This window comes from Tenrec ecaudatus, chromosome 16 (assembly GCF_050624435.1).
Source record: "Tenrec ecaudatus isolate mTenEca1 chromosome 16, mTenEca1.hap1, whole genome shotgun sequence".
Classification (NCBI taxonomy): Eukaryota; Metazoa; Chordata; class Mammalia; order Afrosoricida; family Tenrecidae; genus Tenrec; species Tenrec ecaudatus.
In genome coordinates, this window is record NC_134545.1 from 79,398,356 (window position 1) to 79,421,342 (window position 22,987).

The window sequence follows — 22,987 nt, forward strand, 5'->3', positions numbered from 1 at the left end:
ACTCACCAGCGGTGTGCCAGCGGTGTGCTCCCTTCTCTGTGCCCCCAAAGGAGGTTGCTGAGAGGACCCGTCTGGTGGGCTAGGGCAGGACACCGACGCCCAGGAAATGCCAAGAGCCGCCTGCACTGCACACAAACTAGCCAGCTGCTTCCCCACCCCAGCCCCGTGTGACTTAGTGCTGCCGTCCCTTTCATTCAATTTGATTTGTTTCTTTTTTCATTGCTACTGTTACTGAGCGCGGTAGTATTCTTCAAGCATGACGCGATACGATTAGTCCTGCTATGATGAAGGGGGTGTCAGAAAGTTTATGGAAAAAACCCATGATCTTTTCCCACTATTTTTCCATGAATGTTAAGAAGCTCCCTAGTCACACACACTCAGAGGGGACTGTTTACTCCCATACAGGGTGACCGTCTCAGAACCCCCGGGGGCAGCTCTGCCTTGTTCTGTAGGGTCGCTCGCTGGGAGTCAGAATGGACTCGTGGCAATGAGGTCGAGGGTGGGTTCGTTCTTTAGGGCAATACAGACCCATTTTACACAGACAAGCCCAGTGTGGGCCAGTTTGCTTTCTTCTTAGCCATCCTCTCCTATGTCAGAGTCACCTGGGGAGAGCCATCTCTCCCACTGCAGGTAAGACCACTTGTCCTCCACAGACCCGGGCTGGCAGGGGCTGGATGGGCCCAATGGACCATTTTTACAGATACAAGGAGGCCCAAGGAGCTCTCAAATGTCTCAGACATCTTTCCCCAAGCATGCTCACACAGACTCGAAACCGACACCACGTACACACAGAAGCTTTGTTTTGTGTGTGTGTTTTTTTTCAAATCATTTCATTTGATTTAAATAAAATGGAGCTGGCTCAGTCAGGGTGAAGCGTAGCAATGATGAAGCATGCAAGTTTCCTCTAGTTCTTAAATGCTTCCCCCACCCCCGTCCCCACCACACTATCATGATGCTAATTCTATCTTACAAATCTGGCTAGACCAGAGGATGCACACTGGTACAGATAGGAACTGGAAACACAGGGAATCCAGGACAGATGAACCCCTCAGGACCAGTAGTCAGAGTGGCGATACTAGAAAGGTGGAGGGAAGGTAGGGTAGAAAGGGGGAACTGATTACAAGGATCTACATATAACCTCCTCCCTAGGGGATGACAGCAGAAAAGTGGGTGAAGAGAGACATCAGACAGTATAAGATATGACAAAATAATAATAACTTATAAATTATCAAGGGTTCATGAGGGAAGGGAAGAGGGGTGGCAGAGAGGGAGGGGAAATGAGGAGCTGATGCCAAGGGCTCAAGTAGAAAGCAAATGTTTTGACAATGATGAGGGCAACAAATGTACAAATATGCTCGACACAGTGGATAGATGGATTTTGATAAGAGTTGTATGTGGGAGGCCCCAATAAAATGATTTTTTTAACGGAGCTGGCTCTAAGCCAGACATCGTACCATTCCATAGTTCAATCACATCAAGCATTGTTGCACAATTGCCACCAAAATCAGATACAAAACATTTTCTGAACTCCTTGATATCAGCTTCCTCTAACCTCCCACCATGCCCCTCAAGAAGCCTATCTCCAGTTGCCCGGGATAGATTCACCCATCCCGATTTCATAGAAAACCACATAGCAAAGAGTCAAGGCTACCCACAATGACAAACTTCAACAGAAATAAGCCACAATATGGGGTGGGGGTGGGGGGGGTGGAAAGCCACAGAAAAGATCGAAAACCAGATCAAGCCCAAAGTGTATCAGAAAAGAGATCAAGAGACAAGGTTTGAACCGTTCACGTCAGACATCTCATTTTGATCGACTTTAGTCCTCTCTCCAGTACTCGGTGTCTGATAGCCAGGTTGCTCCCATCCCTCAGCTGTGGTTAGAGGGACACACGGAAACTTCTGGCACGGCAGCCAAGCGGGGCCTGCATGCCCATTGCTCTGCGGTTCTCCTCCATGTAGCCAAGTTCACTGTCATGCGGGAGGAATCGACCTGAGGGAAAATCGGCCAGGTGTGCCTCTTAAACCGTCTGCTCATTTGGGCACGGTTCGCACAGGCTTGGGGCGTGAGACGAGTGTGTGAGGGGGCGCAGCTCGGAACAGCACTTCTGCAGCCTTTCCTCCAGCAGCCACTCCACGTGCCACTGGCCACGCAGGCTCAGCGCTCTCGTGAAGGCTCCCAAAGCTTAGGGCTGAGGGGATTGCCAGCAGGATGGGAGCTATATGTCATGGCGATTTCTTTTGTTTGGTTTCATATTCAACTACAATTTTTAAAGGTTAAAACCACTATAATTTGTGAGTTGGAACTAAGATACCAAAGAAAGGTGACCTTTTTCTGGCTAGTCTCTTGTTCTTTTTTGGAGAATTAAGTTGGGTGGGTTTTTTTCTTTTTTCCAGGATTATTAAGTCATTTTACTGGGGGCTCTCGCAGCTCTTATTACAATCCATATGAGAATTAAGATTTTTATCTTACGTGGGAAAAAGCAGCAGGAATCAGTCACAGTTGCCCGTATGACTGGCTGCTTGAGGTCAGAAACTACCATTCCTCCTTTGTGGAAATGAGTATAAATGTACATATTTCGCAAGGTTTTGCAGATACTGGTAGTAAACTGTTAAGTGGTGGCACCTGGTTTGGAGCGGGCATGCTGGGCATATCTCATGGATTCTAAGTTTCATGCAAGCAGAGATCTCTTGTTTCTTGTTGTACCTGTGGTACTCCGAACCCGCACTAGACAATCGGGAATGGAGGAAGTTCGTGCTTAGTGCTTCTTCACATGAAGTTTTAGGGAAAATCAATGTCAAGTTCTCTTGAGGTGTGTGTACGCTTTTATGGCAAATACATATGTAACAAAATAGTTGCCATTTCAACAGTCTCTCCTTATACAATTCAGTGATGTTGATCATGTCTCATGTTGTTCATCCATCACCATTGTCCTTGTTCATCATTTTCCGCCACCCTTAGCAGAAGCTCAGTGACCCCTACGCAACCAGTCATCTTTCCCACTCCCTCCCCCCCTCCCACCCCTGGTAATCACTAACATCCTTTGAACGTTACACCTGTACGTTGACACTTGGGTAAATAAAGTGGCCAGAAGGATTGGGTTACTTTTGTTTGTCTGTTTCATGCTTTGCAGATCTCCCTTTACACTTAAACTCTGCCATGTTTGAGGCCAACGGTGGCTGTGGGTATGTCTTGAAACCTCCGGTCCTGTGGCACAAAGGCTGCCCCATGTATCAGAAGTTCTCTCCATTGGAGCGAGAGCTGGACAACCTGGAGCCTGCCATCTACTCGCTCACGGTAAGTGTGGTCCCTGCGGCCCTCTGTAGACGTGGAGCTACGCACGTCCTGACAGTGGACCAGCCTGGAATCCAGGGAGCTCAGGAATTGTCGTGCCACAGGGTGGTGAAGATTTTGTTCCCAGTAGGATTTCTCGACCTCCCAGGAAGGCAGCGGCTGTGGAGGTGGGGTTATGAGGGCCCTGCTCCATCTCAGCAGTAGCTACAGACGCATAGCCATGATTACACCCCACAGATATATCTATACGATATAGCCTTGTTAACACAGCTCCTCTTAAGCAGCCATCAGGCACACTGACATCACATACAAGTGGGTATTTCCGCTCCTCGGTGCTCAGCCATCATCACGACTGCTCTTGTCCTTATTCCTTGCACTGCCCAATGAACTGAATGTCCAGACCCCACAGGCTTCCCGGAACTCCAGAGCCCCCTGGGAGCTCTCCAGTCGGACACTTCCAATCCTTCCCCTCCATCGCGGCTCACAGGAAAAGCAAAGCCCCCCACTGTATGGATGACAGGACAGAGAAGATCCTGCTGCCGCCCTTCCAAAGGGGGAGCCCGAGTGACCCCTTCACGTCTGGGACAGGCCACTGATAGATGTTTCTACCACGCATAGTGCCGCCCCGCTTTCCCTGACGCAGCCCGGCGGGACCTTGGCAATGTGACTGATGCAACCGAGTGTCGTGCCTGCGCTTGACAGAATGTCAGGAATTGTCACAGCCTGCTCCAAAAGACGGCTCCACATAAAGAGCTTGAAATGATCAAAATCAAATCCTTCCTTGTTTTTCATAAGCTATTATTAGCAAATGTACAATTACATAGTGTCTTTTGGCCTTTTCTTTTATCATCTGTGACAAAATTAATTTTAGCTTCATGGCCTCATTTCTTTTTAATTTAACATCTTATTTTATTTGGGGTGAGAGTGTGCACATCAAAGCACACTCCCACAGCCGTTTCTACGCTTCCTGTTCAGTGACCTTGGTGAAACCCTTCACTTGTATTGTGGGGGGAAAGGCCAGCCCCCCACAACTAATCATGGGTTCGATAGGCGCAGTTGTACGGGTAAGATCTATAACGATCATAATAAAGTCATAGAGAATGAGAGAGAGAGGAAAACAAAGAAGTCAGATACATTTCATGGTCGCATGCTCACCTCTTGGATGGCCTCGATCTCAACAGCCAGGTCCGCACACAGCACGGGCGAGGGGGCAGGGCAGAGAGCAGGAGCCTTTCTTTATTACTAACCAAGGCTTCTCTCTCCTTAGGGGGCGTGATCACAGGAAGGGGCTGGACAATAGGCAATACAAGCACTGGGAAGGGGATATATTATGGGCATAGGCGTATCAGGAAGGCTAGGGGTGTACACGTGATAGGAAAGGGTGGAACGACAGGTATGTATGTGACAAGAAGGGCGGACCCTAGATTCATGATGGCGGCCTAACCTTGGTCACCCTTGAGTGGGCTTGACCTCCCTGGGCTCTCCTTCAGGGAAACAGTCAACTACTATCCTTATCGGAAGGAAGTGGGCCCTACTTGTTGTGGGATAAACAATGGTTTCTGCTTGCTCTGGATGGCTGATCACCCCTTAGGGAGAATGACCCCTGACCTACTTCTGGTGGTCATTTGCCACGTGTAGCAAGCAGCTAAGTTTCGAATATATTTGGGGGAGACAACTTGGGAGAAAACTTTCTGTTTCCCACAGCATTTTGTCCGCATCCTCATTATTCCACTTCCAGTTGTTTCACTTCCGCAAGCTTAGTATCACTGTGCCGCAGCCGCTGCCACTCCCCCACCACCACACCATCACCACCACCACCACCCTCACCTCCACCACCACCACCACCTCCACCTCCACCACCTCCACCACCACCACCTCCACCTCCACCACCATCACCACCCTCACCTCCACCTCCACCACCCTCATCTCCACCACCACCAGCACCACCACCACCCTCACCTCCACCTCCACTACCTCTACCACTCTCACCTCCACCTCCACCACAAAACAAAACTCCACCTCCGACAAAACTTCCCATCTCTGCTTTGGGAAGCGACTGTCATCCATTTGGCCTCCTCTCACCCAGAAGTCAAGGGTGCCTTGCTTGACTTTTTGAGCTAACTCGCTATTTCATTAGAAGGTGACCTCGGGGCTGGGTTACTTGATTCCTGGTTTGTTTTTAAGATGTACTTTGTGAAGGTTGAGCGGTTCTAGCTGGGTGAATGCTGTTGACGAAACAGGCTTTTCACATGATAACAGTCATGTGATAGCCCGATTGTAATCGTTTACTTTAAAAAAAATACCTTCATTAATTATTTACTTGGACATGCCTGTGTGCAGGGAAGGGGTGAGGTGGGAGGTTGCCCTTGTGGGGCTTGGGGGTTGCTTTTGCCTTTGAGTGACGTGGATCCTTTTCCTTCTGCAGATTGTCTCGGGTCAAAACGTGTGTCCTAGCAACAGCGCGGGCAGCCCGTGTATTGAGGTGGACGTGCTGGGCATGCCCCTGGACAGCTGCCACTTCCGCACCAAGCCCATCCACCGGAACACGCTGAACCCCATGTGGAACGAGCAGTTTCTCCTCCGGGTCCACTTCGAAGACCTGGTCTTCCTTCGCTTTGCCGTGGTGGAGAACAGCAGCTCTGCCGTCACCGCTCAGAGAATCCTCCCGCTCAAGGCTTTAAAACGAGGTAGCAGGCTGCTGCCCACACGGCATGAGGGTCGCAGGTCGCGGCGGGCGATGGGGGCCCAGGGTCTGACTTGTCTGTGCGGTGTGGCCTTGTCCGTGCGATACATTAGCAATAAGAAGCAGAGGGAAGTAGCTTGCCTTCAAACGCTTAACTACTGCTCAACACAAGTTTCTCCTGGACAAGTGTCTAAAATCTGGACTAGTGACCCGTTCCCCCATAGAATGTGAAGGCTCCCTAGTGGCGCCGGGGTTCAGTGCTCGGCCATTAACCAGAAAGGTCGGCAGGTCAACCCACCCGCCGATGTGCAAGAGGACGAGGCAGTCTGCTTCCGGAAGGATGGCAGCCTTGGAAACCCTGTGGGCAGTTCTACCCTGTCTCCCAGGGTGGCCGCGAGCCCAAGGTGCGGCTGAGGCTGGACACTGCGGTGGTGGTGTTCAAATCTCTCCACATCCCTTCCCAGGCAGCACCCCTGGCCCAGCATTTCAAAAGCAGAAGTTGAAGGAGGGAAAACCTAGCAAGGGTGAGGTGGGCCGCGGCAGTAGCTTAAGGGGAGCGTTAATTCAGTGATAGGATTCCCTCCTTCCACGTGGGAGACCTGAGTTCGGTTCCTGGCCAATACACCCATAGCCCCTCTGTGAGTGGAGGTTTGCTTATTGCGGCGATGCTGACTGGGTTTCAGTGGAGCTTCCCGAGTAGGATGAACTAGGAAGAAGGACCGGAGGATCCATGTCCACTGAAAACCCTGGGATCACCGTCTGTCGTTCATGGGCACCGTGAAACCCAAGGGCGCTAACAGCAACGGTGGTAGAAGGGAGCCAAGGGTGGAATCGGTGGACAGCAGGAGCCCAGCCTTGGAAACGGAGTGGGTGTTAGATGTGGAGCAGGGGAAGACGCTGAGGCCGGAGTGACATCACAAGTGCTCACTGGGCTCCAGGCTTCTTAGCTCGGGGCTCGTGTGGAAATGTGAGTTTATAGTGTTTGCTTAGAATGTCTGTGCGTTGCTACGCCAACGTTTAAGAGCCTCTGAGGAGTCTGATGCTCTCAGTCGTCGTGGATTTGGATGCAGTCGGAGAGGTGGCTCCGTTCCACGGTTCAGACAAGCCCTTAGGGGATGCTGACCTGTAGGTGTGCCCAGAAGCCCACAGTTTAACACACATCCTCCCCCGTCCACAGCCGGGCTGCCGTCCCCAGCTTCCCGAGCACCGTACAGGTTCCCGCTGCTGGTCCTTTTTTTGTTTCTCACCTTCTTCATGGAAGTCGCCCGTGGTCATGACAGAAATGTAAGAAAGTGCACAGAAGGAAAAAATTTTTTTTAAGTTTTTTTTGTGGAGTTACAGTAATTTTTATTAGTTGATACTGAATTGGTTTTGAATTATGTGGACCTTATACAAACAAAGCAACAGTAGAGGGTACCGTGTCATTCTCATAACTATTGGGTAGGTAGATACATAAGACACACACACACATACACCCAAATCACTGCCCATTGGCCGGTCAATGCCAACTCATAGCGACTTCTTTTTTTTAACATTTCATTAGGGGCTCATACAACTCTTATCACAATCCATATATATACATACATCAATGTATAGAGCACATCCGCACATTCCCTACCCCAATCATTCTCAAAGCATTTGCTCTCCACTTAAGGCCTTTGTATCAGGTCCTCTTTTTTTTTTTAGTTTAAGTGTTTTTTAGTAGTATTCATCTTCCTCTTTTCTCACAAAGAATCATGCTGGGTGTGTGCCTTTTTGCAAGCTCTTGCCTTCTGCCCTGTGTCGATATGCACGAACAGATCATAGCTCTTCTTCACAAGTAGGCTTCCTGCGCTTCGTGGTTTTCACTTGCTGAGGTCCACCATGAGCAGCGTCCCATGTTGACAGCCTACATCGACATGTCCGCCTCCACACAGTACTAGTGCCCATGCATTTCTGACGCATGGTATCCCCAGGTGTTTCCAAGGAGAGCTGGGCTCCAGGAGGCTCTTCAAAGACTGGTTTTTCAAAGTAGATCGCCAGCCCTTTCTTCCAAGGAGCTGCTGCGTGCCTTCAAACCTCCAACCTTTCTGTGAGCACCAAGAACGTTAACTGGTTGCTGCTCCCCAGAGCAAAGACTGGGGATGCTCTGCTACAAAAGTAACCCCGTTGTCCTAAAGTTGTTTTCCATGTTACTCTTCAGTTAGAAACAGTACCTGGTAAGGTCATCCATCGCCCCTGCGTGGCCCAAAAGAACCTGCAGACACTCCCACTGAAGCAGCGCCCCCTGGTGACTCGGCTGTGCCCACCCTTACCCATCATCATGCGTTCTTATTTCGATCAGTCCTTTTTGGGGGGCTCCTGGGGTGTCCAGAGCGCTGCCATGCGCTGTTAACACGCTCGTTCCCAATGCTGTGTTGTTCCAGGTTATCGACACCTTCAGCTGCGGAACCTGCACAATGAACTCTTAGAGATCTCCAGTTTATTCATAAATAGCAGAAGGATGGAAGAAAATGCCTCGGGCAGTACCGTGCCAGCCTCCCTGGTAATTCAGCTTGCTCCAAAGCACCGTGAGGGCAGGTGCAGTGGATGGGGCGGGGGTGGGGCGGGGGAGTTTTATGCACTGGGGGGCAGGCTTTCTTGTGGGAGAGAAAAGTGGTCTGGGAGAATCATTCACCTTAGGGAGGGTGGAGGGAAGGAGGGTGGCATGGAAAGAGCCAGTTACAAACGTCTACATATAACCTACTCCCTGGGGGATGGACAACAGAAAAGTGGGTGAAGGGAGATGTTGGACAGTATAAGATATGATAAAATAATAATAATGTATAAATTATCAAGGGTTTATGAGGAAAGGGGGAACGGGGAGGAAGGAAAAAAATCAGCTGATACCAAGGGCTCAAGTAGGAAGATGTTTTGAGAATGATGAGGGTAACAAGTGTACAAATGTGCTTGACACAATGGCTGGCTGGATGGATTGTGATAAGAGTTGTACGAGTCCCCAATAAAATGATTTTTTTAAGTTAGGTAGTTGTGGGAAAGTAAGAAAAAGAATAATCATGGCTGACATTTAGGAAGGACTCGGCGGCGGCGTATCTTAACACACTTAACCCTCTCAAAGCTTTTCCGGCACAGAGGAGTCCTGTCTCTTCTGTATCGGTAAGAGAACCGCTCACCTGGTAAGAGCGGTACTCTTTGTTGGAAGTCGCATGAGTGGCAGGCCACGGCCCGGGATTTAAACCCAAGCTTCTCCAGCGCCATAGCCTGTGTCCGTCACAGTCACACACGCTTTGCCGTGTTGTGTGGGAGGCAAGCCACAAGCAAACCGCAAAGTGGAGAAAGAGGCTCAGGACGCAGACCCCAGAGGTCAGCAGCGTCATAACACTTGTACGGGAACCAAGAGAGTCCTGCGCTAGGCCCAGGGTTTGGCCCACGGTGCCCCAGGTCTCCTCCAGGAAAGTCAGTGCCTGTGAAAGGTCCAGAACCATTAGACCAATGGTCACCCCTCGATCCTCTGCCCAGAGATTGACCTGGGCTGCCACGGGGGACATGGGGGGTAGCAATGCACAGCCGTGATTGCTGTAGAGTGGAGGAGGGGAAATGGGGGGCACCCAAGAATACTAAGTCAGGGCCAGAGAGAGAAGAAATCGGAGGGAGAGGACGAGAAGGCTGGAGAAAGAAGCAGAGGCCACTGAGCACGTATGAAGGAGCCTCCTTTTCTTTCTTTCCTTGTTACAACTTTATTGACACTTAATCCACATATCACACAACTCAATCATTCAATCCTATCAAGAAGAATTGTACAATCATCACCACAATCAATTATAGGACATTTTCTTCCTTTTCTCCCCCATGATTACATCGCCTTTAAAATGCGTTCTGTAATCACAGTCGGTTCTAGTGCTCCTCCCCCTCCCACCTTCAGGGTTTACTCCCGAAACCCCCTCCCACTCCCCATCGCCCGCACCCACCCCTACAGCCCCTACAAAGCCTAAGGCTGTTCAGATGGTGCTGAATTAAAAAGTTGATGCAGAAGTGGTCAGAGTATTAAACACTTTCATAAAGAGGAAGCATCATGGAATCAACCCATTAATTGGAGCAGTGTTTCTTATGTAAAGAAACAGCCATCGTGATGGGTTCTGTGTTTGAAATGAGTGAATAAGTCGTAATGTGCTAGATGCATACGGGACCGTGATGGACACACCTACCCCTACCCCACTCTCCCGACCCGTGTGTGGTGTTGTTGGTTCATTCATGTTTTATTTTTGATTAAAATAGACACCACAAAACCCATTCCCAACCCCTGCTGTTAGAGTGGGCGCTGCGTTGGGCTGCTCGTGGCAAGGTCATCAGTTTGAAAGCACCAGCCGCCCCTAGGGAGAAAGAGGAGGGGTCCTGTTCCCATTAAGAATTACGACTCAGAAACCCACAGGGGCAGCTCGTCTCTGGCTTACCGTGTCTACAAGTCAAGATTGGCTAAAGCAGGGAGTTTGGTTGCAACATAGTCAGTGACCTTGGTTACATTCGCCACATTGTGTCCACACGCTGTCATTACCGTCCTGGTTCTCTCCTTCCCATGGACTTGAACTCCCTGCCCTCCAACTTTCCCATCTCTGCTTTAACTTCACTATTGTCCATTTGGTCTCTTATCCAAAACCGAACTCCCTGCCATCGATTCCATTCCAACTCATATTGCCGGTAGGACAGAGTGACGTATCACCACGTACAGGACACCCCTGTGGGTGTCCAAGACTTTACTCTTCATCACAGTACAAAGCCTCCGCTTTCTCTCAAAGCAGGGATGGGGGGGGGGTCGAACCGTTGACCTTTACATCAACAGTCCCATGTGTAACCCATGACATGACCACTGTTCCCTGGTCTGATACAGACTTCTTTTTCTAAAGAACAAAGTACTCAAGAATGACAGGCTTTGATTGGGGCAGGGAATGTATGGATGTGCTTTATACAATTGATGTATGTATATGTATGGATTGTGGTAAGAGTTGTATGAGTCCCTAATAAAATGTAAAAGAAGAAAAGAGAAAAAAATGATTAGGGCAAAGACTGTACAGATGTGCTTTATACAATTGATGTATGTATATATATGAACTGTGAAAAGAATTGTATGAGCCCCAATAAATTGTTAAAATTTAAAAAAAAAAAAAGAAAAAAAAAAAAAGAATGACAGGCTTTACTTTTCGGGCTAAACTGTTGCTTAGTTTGTAAGTGGCTTTGTGCAGAATGGAAGATCTGCCCCACGCATTCTCCCCTTCTCTCCGGGCTCAGGGATGGTGCCCTTCACCTGAGTGACCAGTAGTGAGAGCCGGGCCGGCAAAAGACACGTTTTGACGCAATTTTTCGTATGCCTTGAAATGAGCTCCCTGCAGGCAGAGCATTTTATTTGCCATCTTATCATCCCATTGCCTTGAACCAGTGCAGGGACCCAGGCAATATTGTTAAAAGGTCCACTAATCAGTAATGATTAGTATGCATGCCAAAGAACATCAGTTCTTTACTTCGGATGGAAAGAGACACTGTGATTGAAAATAAATAATATTGGGGTATGCTGCGAAATTTCCTCACCATTGAGGAAAGATATACCACAGAATATACATCCAGTTATCAAAGGGTTCTGTCTTTTTTTGCATTGACATGTTCCTGCACATACTTCGAAGTCCACTTCGATAGTGAGTATCACCTCACATGTTCTTCGGAGTGAGTGAGAACCTGTGTGCTTTTCTTGACAGATGTTTAATGCAGAAGAAAGAAACTGTGTGCAGACCCACAGGGTCACGGTGCATGGGGTTCCCGGGCCAGAGCCCTTTACCGTTTTCACTATCAATGGAGGCACCAAGGCAAAGCAGCTTCTCCAACAAGTAAGTCTCCCGACTCCATGATCGGAAGAAGCCAAAGCCAACATGTATGGCTGTCCCTGTGCAGGCGTGTGGAGAAGTGTGTGTCTATACATGTGTACAACGGTTGGCTTGATTTTTTTCCCATGTAACTATTTTTTTAATTGTGGCGAAAACATGCACAGCAGTCTCCAATTCAAACCTTCTACATGGATAATGCAGTGCCATTGATTATAGCCTTTACGTTGTACAACCATCATTGATCTCTTTTCCGAATGATTCTACCACCATTCACATAAACTCGGTGCACCCTGCGCATCAACTCTTCCTCCTCCACCCATGGCAAGCCCAGCCAAGTTTGGTGTCCTTTTTTTCAGTAGTTCTCATGATAGATTATTCACATGTCATACGCGTCCATAGTTAAATCGCTTTTTAAAAAATAGGATCTACATCATCATCACAATCAGATCGAATGCTCCCTCCCCGCTCTTTATTGCTGTGCTTCTCAACACTGAGCGCCACCTGCCGTGATCTGAGAGACTCGGAACCAGCTGGTGCTACTGTGCTGTCGTAACATGCAGAGAATGGTTTTTGACAGCAATTCAGCCACATAAAACCCTGGCCTTCCCACAATGTGTACCCTTCCTCTCCCAGCTTGAATATGTGCCTTCTCATTCTCCTGAGCTCAGCGCTTACTGGTCAGTCAGTGTTTGCATGGGAGCTGAATGAAGTCTGCTGGTCATGGTCATTCGAGACTGGAGGTTGGCCTTTAATTCTCAGAGCCTGAGGAGATGCCCAAGAAGACACCTCCAGACCTCCAACTTCAGACCTTCCTTTATATGCTGAGCAATGGTCTTGATTCCCTTCCCCTGGCCCTGATGTGAAGGTCCTATCCCTTCCTTGGAAGAAAGAGACTCGAAGAGCTTCATGTAGGAAAATGAGAGCCTGCCATCCCGAGCCCCATAAAGGAACTGGCCTAAGTCCACCAGGCCACACCTCTCCTGCTCTGTCTCTTACTCAGGCTTCTTTGTGGGCTTCTGCAGGCAGGGTTTCCTCCTCCCGGGAGGGCTTGTAAGAAGGAAAAGGCGAAGAAAAGAGAGAGGCATTTACGAGAGGGCAGCGCCTCAAAACACCAGGGCAGGCACCCCAGGTAACTCCTTTGCTCTTCACGCTAAAAGCGCTGTGCGTTGTTCAGCACTGGGGCCTGAAATCCTTGCAGCCTCTTGTTAAAGAACCATTTCAGAAATCCTTTTCCTCCTTGGAGCAGACAAAAAGGAGCAGTGGCCCAGCCCTTGGCCTCCCAGGGACGTCAGGTGCACGGTGAAATGTCGCTGGGTCACGTCTTGTACAGGGAGGTCAAACACTGATTGGACAATTATACATGATGATAAGAATTAACAGCTGGTTCCAAGCGGTTCTGCATCTAAGAGGAAGTCTCTCTGGACATGCCGCGGGGCCTTTCCGGGGCCCAACATTGTATTGTTGACTTTAAATAGAGTCAGAGAAAATAGCTTACGGACCAAACTTCATTGATTCCTAAACACATGCTACTGCTAGGTGGCTTTGCTTTCATGTCAATCAGCCCGTGGGTCTACTCTCTTGGGGATTTAAAAAAATCTACAAAAGGTGAGAACATAAAATAAGGCAGTAGAGCAGCCATTCTTTCATTGGGTCGAGGAGGAAAAGTTAACCCGCTCTTCATCAAAATTCTAGAAATATAATTTAAGATCTAGTTGCTGGGAACTCAGATTGTAGCTGCCCCCTCCCTTGCAGTACAATTCCCTTTTAGGTTTAATCCGTAGCGACGGTCTGCTAACTCGAGACAGTAAACAAGGCCATCAGACAGGCACCAGGCACAAAGCAGCCCCCTTCAGAAAGCAGTATGTGCAGACAACGGTGTCGTGTGGTCCTTGCAAAGCTGCTTTTTGTCACGAGTCTCCCCGGACTGTCAAAGGAGGTAGCAAACTCTGCTGTTTCTTCCTTTTTCAGGCGTTCAGAAAAAAAAAGAGTTTCTTGACCCCATCTGGCCTCTGGCATTGACTGACACTGACCGGCAATGCCAGACCCTTTTTCCGGCCACACACCTCTCTTCTCGTGTCAATGCTCTTGTAACGGGAGGAGTAGGGAGTGGGAGACACTGACCTTCCCACGAAAGTGACAGTGCTGACTGACCTACTCTTGGAGGCTACTTTGGTGGCACTTAGGTGTGTAAGTCAGTCCATCTGTGGGCTCCCGAGAGTGGCAATCAGCATCAATGTCAATGGTCGACCACGGCCTGGGGTGTCGGGCACAATCTTCGGGAGCATCTCACACCATCCTCAGCTCCTTCTGTGTTTCCTTGGATGAGAAGTAATGGGCCCGGGGTCGTTACATCACAGGCCAGGGCCTCAGAAGGGTGTTCAGGTCTCTGTGCTGGACGGCTTCCTGCCCCTGTCACCCATCACAGCAAACAGCCAGGGAGTTGCTTCCTCATAACAAGTGTGGAGTTCTCATACTGTGTGTGTGGTGCTTTGTCTCGTGTGCTTCACCTGTGTGAATGAAACCAATTAAGAGGCAGTTGTTACTCTTAAGATTCCCTACACAGAAATGAAGGCACTGTTCTCCAAGGAGTTAACTAGTTTGCCCAAGGCCTCCCAGCCAGGAAGTAGTGCGGGCCAACCTCAGAGCCACGTCAGTCTGGCTCCTCCAGAGATTCCTGGTTTTAGCACCCTTAGAGGCCAACAAAGCAAACAGTGCCCCAGGCCACACTGTCGGGCCCTTATTGCGAGGAGAATTCCCAAGAACTTAGATCAGATGAATATATTTTTTTTAGCCCTGTGAAACTTCCACTGGAAGATGACTGAGTATTTCCAATGTAAGAGAAAAACAGATTGTCCAGGTAAACACTGGGCTGTATTCTCGAGCCTTGTTTCTGGGTTACGAGATTACAGAGGACTAAGTGCCTGGTCCGAAAAACCTGCAAAGTTGTAATCTAGCGAGGGCTCTCATTCCAGCAGAAAACTACCCTTGCTGTGTGGGGAGTAGGAAGAAATCGTGCTGTTGCCCAGGTTGCATCCCCAAAGAGTGACGCCGTCCGTGTTGGCGGCCATGAGCAGGCACGCTACCAGGCCTTCCCGACCGAAAGGCTGGCCTCTCCCTTCAGAAGGGTGCTTCAGTTTGCCTCTGCTGTTTCTGCAGATTCGGGCGATGGAGCAAGGCGCCAGAACCATCACTGCAGACTGCTTTTTGATGGAGGAAAAGTATTTCATATCGAAAGAAAAGCACGACTGCAGGAAGCAGCCGTTCCAGAGAGCCATCGGTCCCGAAGAAGAGATCATGCAGATCTTGAGCAGCTGGTTTCCGGAAGAAGGCTACGTGGGCAGGATTGTCCTAAAAACCCAGACGGAAGTAAGTGTCTCTGGAAGCAGTTCACTCGGCGACAGCTCGGGATTGGGTTGTCCGTCACCGACCCACTACCCACATCCAATCAGAACTCCATGCGATGCCAACTCGACCCATGTTCTCTTTAAGTCAAGGTCAAGGCATGATTTTACCCTTCAGCACGTATTCAGAGGTTTGGTTCTGAGCTACAGAGATGTAGTCTAAAAGCCATGGCATGTTGAGCCCAGGGAACGTGAAGGTGAATGATCCCGCGGGTGTGTCCGCAGCTGTGAGCCCAGTGTTGTATTTCTATGTTGTGAAAAGACCTTGCTGTGAGAATCACGTGGTTGGCTAAAGCAAGGCCTGGTGGGTAATTCATGCTTGGGAGCTCATTTGCTTTCCTGGAAGTATCTATTTCAGTCGTAACCAATCAAAGAGTCTGGATTTACAGCACCAAAGAGAATATTCTTCGAAAATATCCCAGAATGGCAGGCAAAGTAAGACTGCTTTCTCTTGCTGCCTCGGCTTGTGTAGAAAATCCCATTGTGCGAGCTGATGGTCTCACTGAAGGAGCGCTGGCGGCTAGAGATGACACATGCGGTTGCCGACCGCAATGTCAGTGGTTCAGACCCGCCGTCTGCCCCACAGGAGAGAGCTAGGAAGGCTTTCTCCCCTGAAGAGCCCAGCCTGAGAAACCTCAGGGGCGGCTCCATTCGGCTATCTACGAGTTGGTTCACTGAGAATTGGAATCGACTCAGCTGGCCCTCGTCTGGTTCTGTTTATTGTTGTTGTTTTGAGTACTCCCAAGCTGTTTCCCATGAAGGAAACAGCACTTCCAGACCAAACTGATCAGACCCCATTAGCTTAGTGGCATGACTTAAAAGTGCTGAATCAGGTCCCTGCTCCAACCGTGAAACAAGACATCAGGAGAGCCTGAAAAGGAGGCCGTTGAGCCACTTCAATAATGTAAGTAAACACTTCTTTTTTTTTTTTGATCACCTCACCTGAGCCAGGTCTGCTCTGAGCCCTTGACTGGCTCCTTTGGGGCATTTCCTGTAAGCGGGCTTGGCTGGTGAGTGAGAAATGCCCGCTGGTGGTCCCTGCTGGCTGGGGCACCGGGGCGGTGTGAGCACGCCAAGTTTGGCCTTGGACTTTCTTTGAGTATGGCTTGCAACTGTCACATAACTCCAGCGTCTCCCGTGAGAACCAGAGCCGCCGCCTTCCCTAAAAGGCCACTCGGTTGAAGCAAAGAAGCGTCATGATCGCCCCCATCAGAAACCAATTGCTAAGGTTAGAACAAGCAGTTCTGCTCGCAGTCGCTTAATGGGAAAATAGCAAGTGGCTTTGCCAGGCCTTTGAAGTCATTCTTAGTTTCTCTCTGAAGGATTTCCCCCAGACTTCTAATGGCCTTCCCTCCTCCTTCGCCTTGTTTCAATTTTTAACTGTTTTGTTGGGAGCCATCCAATCAATCCGACCACCAAAGCGCCTCACCTCGTTGATGAGGTACGTGGGAACACTAGCTTCTGGAGCAGTGGTTCTCGGGCCACGACCCTTTCATACAGGGCCTCATGTGGTGGGGACCCCCACCATAAAATTATTTTTGTTGCTGCCTCATCACTGTCATTTTGCTACTGTTCTGAATTGGGCGACCCCTGTGAAAGGGTCGTTGGACCCCAAAGGGGTCGATACTCACAGGTTGAGAAGCGCTGCTCCAACTAACAGGGAAGGACCCCTTGTGACACACTGGTAAAGTGCGTGGCTGCTAACAGAAAAGCCAGCAATGACACACAGAGAAGCCTGGCAACACAGTGGCCAGCAGTTCAAACTCACCCGGAGCTCCTTTGAAGAAAGATGAGGCTTTCTACTCTGGAAAGGGTTACAGTGTCGGAAACCCCCCGGGGCAGTTCTGGTGGGTCACCATGAGTGCCCAGTGAGTGTTCTGGCCTCCCTGCAGGAGGAAAACCTAGCCATCTGCTCCTTTGGAGATTTCCACCCAGGAGGCTGACTATGCTTTGTCTAGTCGGCCCTCTGAGAGGGTATCAACTCATAGCACCCAACAAGAAACAAGTGACCATGTTGGTGAATAAGCAGGTTTTTTAAGTGGTTTTTTTCATCTTTTTTATTGGGGGCTCATACAGCTCTTATCACAATCCATCCAACCATCCATGTGTCAAACACAGTTATACGTTTGTTGCCATCATCGTTTTCAAAACATTTACTTTCTACTTGAGCCTTTGGTATCAGGTCCTCATTTTTTTCATTGTTTTTGTGATTCATCACTATGCTTTAATGATGTTCAATTTGTCACAATGAAAATACATCCTTCCTATCAGATATTGACATGACGATTCATAACAGTAGTAAAATGACAGTGATGAAGTAGCATGAAAATAAGTTTATGGTTGGGGGGGTCACCACCGCATGAACTCTATGAAAGGGTCGCGGCATCAGGAAGGTTGAGAACCGCTGGTCTAAGAGGTCAAGTTGGGTTGATTGTGTTATTTAGATCTTGGTATCAGCTCCTCATTCTTTTCTTCCTTCCCCAACCCCCCTCCATCTTGAACCTTTGATAATTTAGGAATTGTTAGTATTTTTCCATGTCTTATACTGACCGATGTCTCCCTTCAGTCACTTTTCTGTTGTCCCTTCCCCAGGGAGGGGGATATATGTAGGTCATTGTGATCGGTTCCCCCTTTCTCCCCCCACCTTCCCCTTCCCCTCCTGCTATGGCTACTCTCATTATCGGTCCTGAGGGGTTGAATAAGTATATATATATATATATATATATATATATATATATATATATATATATATATATATATATATATATATATATACCATGTGTTTGCATAATGTTTTACAGTACTGAAAGCACATGTGTACATTTGTTGCCATCATCATTTCCACAACATTTTCTTTCAACTTGAGCCCTTGGTATCAGCTCCTGGAATAGCTTTCTAGACCCAGAAACCCCACCCACTGCCACTGAGCTCATTCTGATGCCTGGTGACCCCGTGAGACAGAGTGGCACAGAATTTGTGAGACTAAAGCTTTATGGAAGCAGACAAACACACACGAAAAAACACAGCCCTCAAAACCAAAGTTGCTGCCTGCCCCGGAGTGTTTGCCCAGTGTGTTTCAGCGCTCTCTCATTCCGATGATGTTGAACGGTTCCGTGAGGAAACTGGAACCATTTACACGCAAGAAACGGGGGCTCCGAGAGGCTTCGTCATGGCAAAGGAGAAATAGAAGGACTCGCGTCTGGAGTCACAGCCACTGTCCTGTCCACCAACCCGCGCTGCCTAGGCGGAACTGTGCCATCCTCTCGGCCCTGCGGGAGGCAGAGGGAAGAGTGGGTCAGCTGTTGGCTGTCACTTACATAGCTTATATTTGTTTCTCAGACTCTAGAGACTGTGAAGTCCACGTCAGGGTGCCAGCAGGGCCCTGCTTCCCCCAGAGATGCTAGCTTTCTTTGCATGTCTCTTCCCCAGGTTCCTATTTGTCTTACCTCCTTCGTGGCTGCGGCTGTTATTGGGGTGCTGTTGAATCCATGCCACCAGCAAGACTCCGCACCTCATTAATTAGTTCCATGTGATAATGATCCTCTCCGTGGCAGACAGGGATGCCGCGTGGCCGACTGGTTAAGCACCCGGCTGCTAACAGAAAAGTCAGCGATTTGAACCCACTGTTTCTGGTAGCTGGGGGCACCCGTGGCTTGTGGCGGCATTGCTTCAATCTCTGGCTCTGTCATCGCCTGTCTTTCGTGTGTGTCCCTTCTCTTCTTAGAAGGAATTCTCGCATCTGCTGGGTTGATTCCAGTTCGTGGGGGTCTGTAGGACAGAGGTTGGCAAACTTTTGAGTGGAACAGCCAATCCTGTGCCTCACAGTAATTTAGAAACCATTTGAGAGCCCGAAACAGATTTGGACAAATGAAATATTATCTGAATAAAATCCTTTAAATTTTTTTTTACTTTGGATGTACCAAAAGAGCCCCACGTGGCATGAGGGCCGCAGTGGGCCAGTCTCTGATCTCGGGAAGTAGAACTCCCCCATCGGGCTCCCCGGGGTGTGATCCTCATCAGAAGCCGCCTGCCCCAGCGCTGTCCTGTGCGCAGCTGGGCGGCTGGAACCAGTGCCCTTCTGGGTGCCCTTCTGGGTGCCCTTCTGGGTGCTGAGCCACTGGCCCCTTCTTCTGATAACGCTGAGACCAGGTGTAAAGAGATGAGGGTTCCTCTGCCTCCTGTTAATTGGTTACATCCACATCTTTGCAAATAAGGTAACATTTGCAGGGGCTGCAAGTGAGGACTTGACTACATCTTTTGAGGAGTGGAACACAGTTCAGTCCACGACCTGTGTGGCCGAACTTGAAGAGGTCAGAAATGCCCATATTTCATTTGAAGTGTCTGTCGCAGCAGGCACAGGTATCTCCAGAATCTGGGCTTAATAAAGGTTGGTGTAAAAGAAAGGTATTTGAAGGGATAAGGGGATAAATACCCAGGAGAAGTAACAAGGGCTGTCTGATGGGTGAGACACAGGAGGTCAGCCTGGCTGTGCCGCTGTTGAAAGGAGACTTTTTCAAATAGGGAAACACATCTCAAAAGCTAGCAAACCAAATTTACCATCACACAGCCAAGGTTTATGCAGTACGTGGTAATGATCAATAATAGGGGGAGGGGTTTCAAATAGCTTGTGGGAAAATTCCACGATCCATTGCCATTTTTTCCTATCAACTCTTTGAAGCCCCTCATATTTTCCCAGTTGAATGAAGGAATTCAGGAATCGTTGAATGCAAGAGAGCACTAACTTAGCGGAGACTGGGCTGTAAACATTTTCATTCATTTTATTCTAAGGATTCCTGGTGGTGTAATGAGTTACCTGTTGGGCTACTAACTGCAAAGTCAGCAGTTCAAAACCACCAGCAACTCCTCGGGAGAAAGACAGGGCTTTCTACTCCCTGAAAAACTGATCGTCTTGAAAACTCACTGGGACAATCCTACCCTGTCTTGTAGGATCACTGAAAGGTGGCATTGACTCTGGGGCAGCAACTTTAGTTTTGCGGGGGGGGGGGGGAGGGGTGTGTGTGTGTGTGTGTGTTTGCTTCCATAAAGCTGTGCCACTCTGTCTCATGGGGTCACCAGGCATCAGAATGAGCTCAGTGGCAGTGGGTGGGGTTTCTGGGTCTAGAAAGCTATTCCCGGAGCTGATACCAAGGGCTCAGGTTGAAAGAAAATGTTTTGAGAATGATGATGGTAACATATGTACACATGTGCTGGACACAGTAGATGGGTGGATAGAGTGTGATAAGAGCTAAAAGCATCCCCAATAAAGTGATTTTTTTTTTTAAAGAAAGAAGGCTATTCTAGCAGTTTGCTTACGCATTAAAAGCCTCCAAACTGTTGTGACCTCTGATCTCTCCTGCTGGCCTTTGATAATTGTCTTATCTCCAGGCCACCAGAGCGCCTCCCTCTGATAGATACTAGAGTGGAAATCCAACAAGTCTGGCTCTGTCCCTCATTGCGTGACCTTGGGCGCGCACCTCCTCTTTGTAAAATGTGTAATAAAAACTAAGGAGCCCTGGTGGCTTAGTGATTCAGAGCCCAACAACTAACCAAAACGTCAGCAGTTCAAATCCCCTCACTGCTCTGAAGGAGAAGAATGTGGTGATCTGCTTCCTTCAAGCTTATGTCCTAGAAACCCTCTGTGGCTGTGCGCCTCTGCCCTGCAGGGCGACCCGACAGGAATGTTTGCCTTCGCTAATAAAAACGGCCCTCATTACTCAGTTCCCACCCATAGGACCCTGTAGGGCAGGGTAGAACTGCCTCGGTGGGTTTCTTTATGGCAATAGGAAGCTCCACTTTCTCTCGTGAAGTCACTGGCGGCTTTGAACTGCTGACCTCGTGGTTAGCAGCCCAACGCAGTAAGCCACCAAGGCTCCTGGAAGCTTCCCTACTTGGCTCACAAACTATTGTGAGATTGGTGTCAAATCTGTAGACGCTGTGCCGGGAAAAGGCTTGATGAACTGTGACAGGCTGTACTCCTGGGGCTGCGGTTTTTGTCTTTTGTTCATGACCTGTTCTCTGGTGTGGCTAAAGAGTCATCGGAAGTACGTAAGATCTGAAGAAAAGACTTCAGGACATGGGCAATCGGCTGTTTAGAACCTTTCTGTTTGTTTTATTTATTTCCTTGCTTGTAGTCGAATGTCCAGGCTGCCGAGACTATAAATTACGTCCTATGTCCCGCCCCTCAGCTCTTTGACTCTTTAGACATCTATGGATGACCACAACAGCGTATTTTGCAGTCGTGTCTTATTAGGGAAGTCTAAGAACTGGCATCAGTAATGACAGCCATCTTCAAAGTGGAGGGTAAAAGAAGTGGTGTAATAGTATGTGTCGTAGGAAAAAAATCTCATTTTGCTACATAAAAATAGATAACTCTTCTTTCATCATAGAATGAACAGCGTCCGGAAATTCCAGTGCTACAAATTACAGGTCCCGTGACTGAAAGGGCAATGAAGCCACTGGGGCGGGTCTGTCCCAGGGTAACTGACTGGCAAGAAGCCCCCGTAGCCAGTTCCTCCGACCTTGGTTGCAGCTTGGCTCCACTTGCGGGCACTGTCATTCTGACTTTGAAATTCATGGGGACGATTCTGGATCTTGGACTCTGGGAACATCCAAGATAGTGACAGTGACTCTTGCTTTCTTCAGTCTAGTTAGCACCCTCTCACTGACTGAGTCCCAAGAGATTCTCCCCCCCCCAAAAAAAAAAAACCCACCTCACTGCCATCAGTCGATGCCAACTCATAATGACCCTCTAGGACAGGGTAGGACTGGTCCTGTGAGTTTCAAGAGTGTAATTGTTGACAGCAGTAGAAAGCCTCATCTTTATCCTGAGGAGCCACTGGGGTTTTGAACTGCCAACCTTGCAGATCACAGTCCAATGTATAACCGCTATGCCAGGAGGGCCCCGCAAGAGATTAGACCAAGAAAATGCTGGGAATAAAGAGATCTTTCTGCCAAATTCTCACTTGCTGAGATGGGGTTGTTTCATGTGTACTTCCCTGCCCTCATTTTCCCAGCTCTCCCTCTGCAGAAGATCATTTGAAGCTGCCCTCATATAATAACGGGAATTGAGAAAAATGTAGGTGCCAGTTGATGATAATCATGATCTAAATGCAAATGGGTCCAGGCTTTTAATGTTTATATATTTGTTCAGTTGCATGAAAGTACGCTTGTTATAACCATTGCAAATATCTAAAAAGATATAAAAACCATCAACCAGTGAGTAGTGTAGAGAATGAGTTGGAATGGAAATCTTTCATTTTTGTTAAAAAAAATATGTACTTCTGTACCCTGATGCTTTTTGTTTTTATTTATCTTCACACAGAACCAAGATGAGAAGAGCATTGTTCAAGATGACAGAGAGGTGACCTTCGGCTCAGAGGAGGAGAGTTTCTTTGTCCAAGTGCATGATGTCTCTCCCGAGCAGCCCCGGACGGTCATCAAAGCGCCTCGGGTCAGCACCGCCCAGGATGTCATTCAACAGGTAAAAACAGCTCCCCCTCCGTGCTAGTCCTGGGGGTCAATTCTGGAGACAAATCCGAGGCCTGCATTGGCGGTTCCTTTTAGGAATGGAGTTGTGAACAGAGAAGGGAGTGTGCCTTGGAAAGGCTGGGAGAGTCACTTGTTCATTCAGCAGATGGTGACCTAGTAGACTGATGCTCAACCTTCCGCGTGCCGAGACCCTTTCCTATAGTTCCTCATGTGGCGGTGACCCACTACCCTAACATTATCTTCGTTGCTACCTCATCACTGCCATTTTGCT

The 22,987-nt window shown here is 48.8% G+C and overlaps 1 protein-coding gene across 5 annotated transcripts in view; it reads left to right on the plus strand.

The window, feature by feature from the left end:
- The window catches only part of PLCE1 (phospholipase C epsilon 1), a 319,921-nt gene that overhangs the window by 290,834 nt on the left and 6,100 nt on the right, over window positions 1-22,987 (plus strand). For all 5 annotated transcript variants that reach the window (XM_075533992.1, XM_075533993.1, XM_075533995.1 and 2 more), the window contains exons 25-30: window positions 3,135-3,298; window positions 5,721-5,982; window positions 8,384-8,502; window positions 11,702-11,830; window positions 14,984-15,193; window positions 22,550-22,708. In XM_075533992.1, coding sequence (XP_075390107.1) covers window positions 3,135-3,298; window positions 5,721-5,982; window positions 8,384-8,502; window positions 11,702-11,830; window positions 14,984-15,193; window positions 22,550-22,708 — 1,043 coding nt within the window. The remainder of the gene's footprint in view (window positions 1-3,134; window positions 3,299-5,720; window positions 5,983-8,383; window positions 8,503-11,701; window positions 11,831-14,983; window positions 15,194-22,549; window positions 22,709-22,987) is intronic.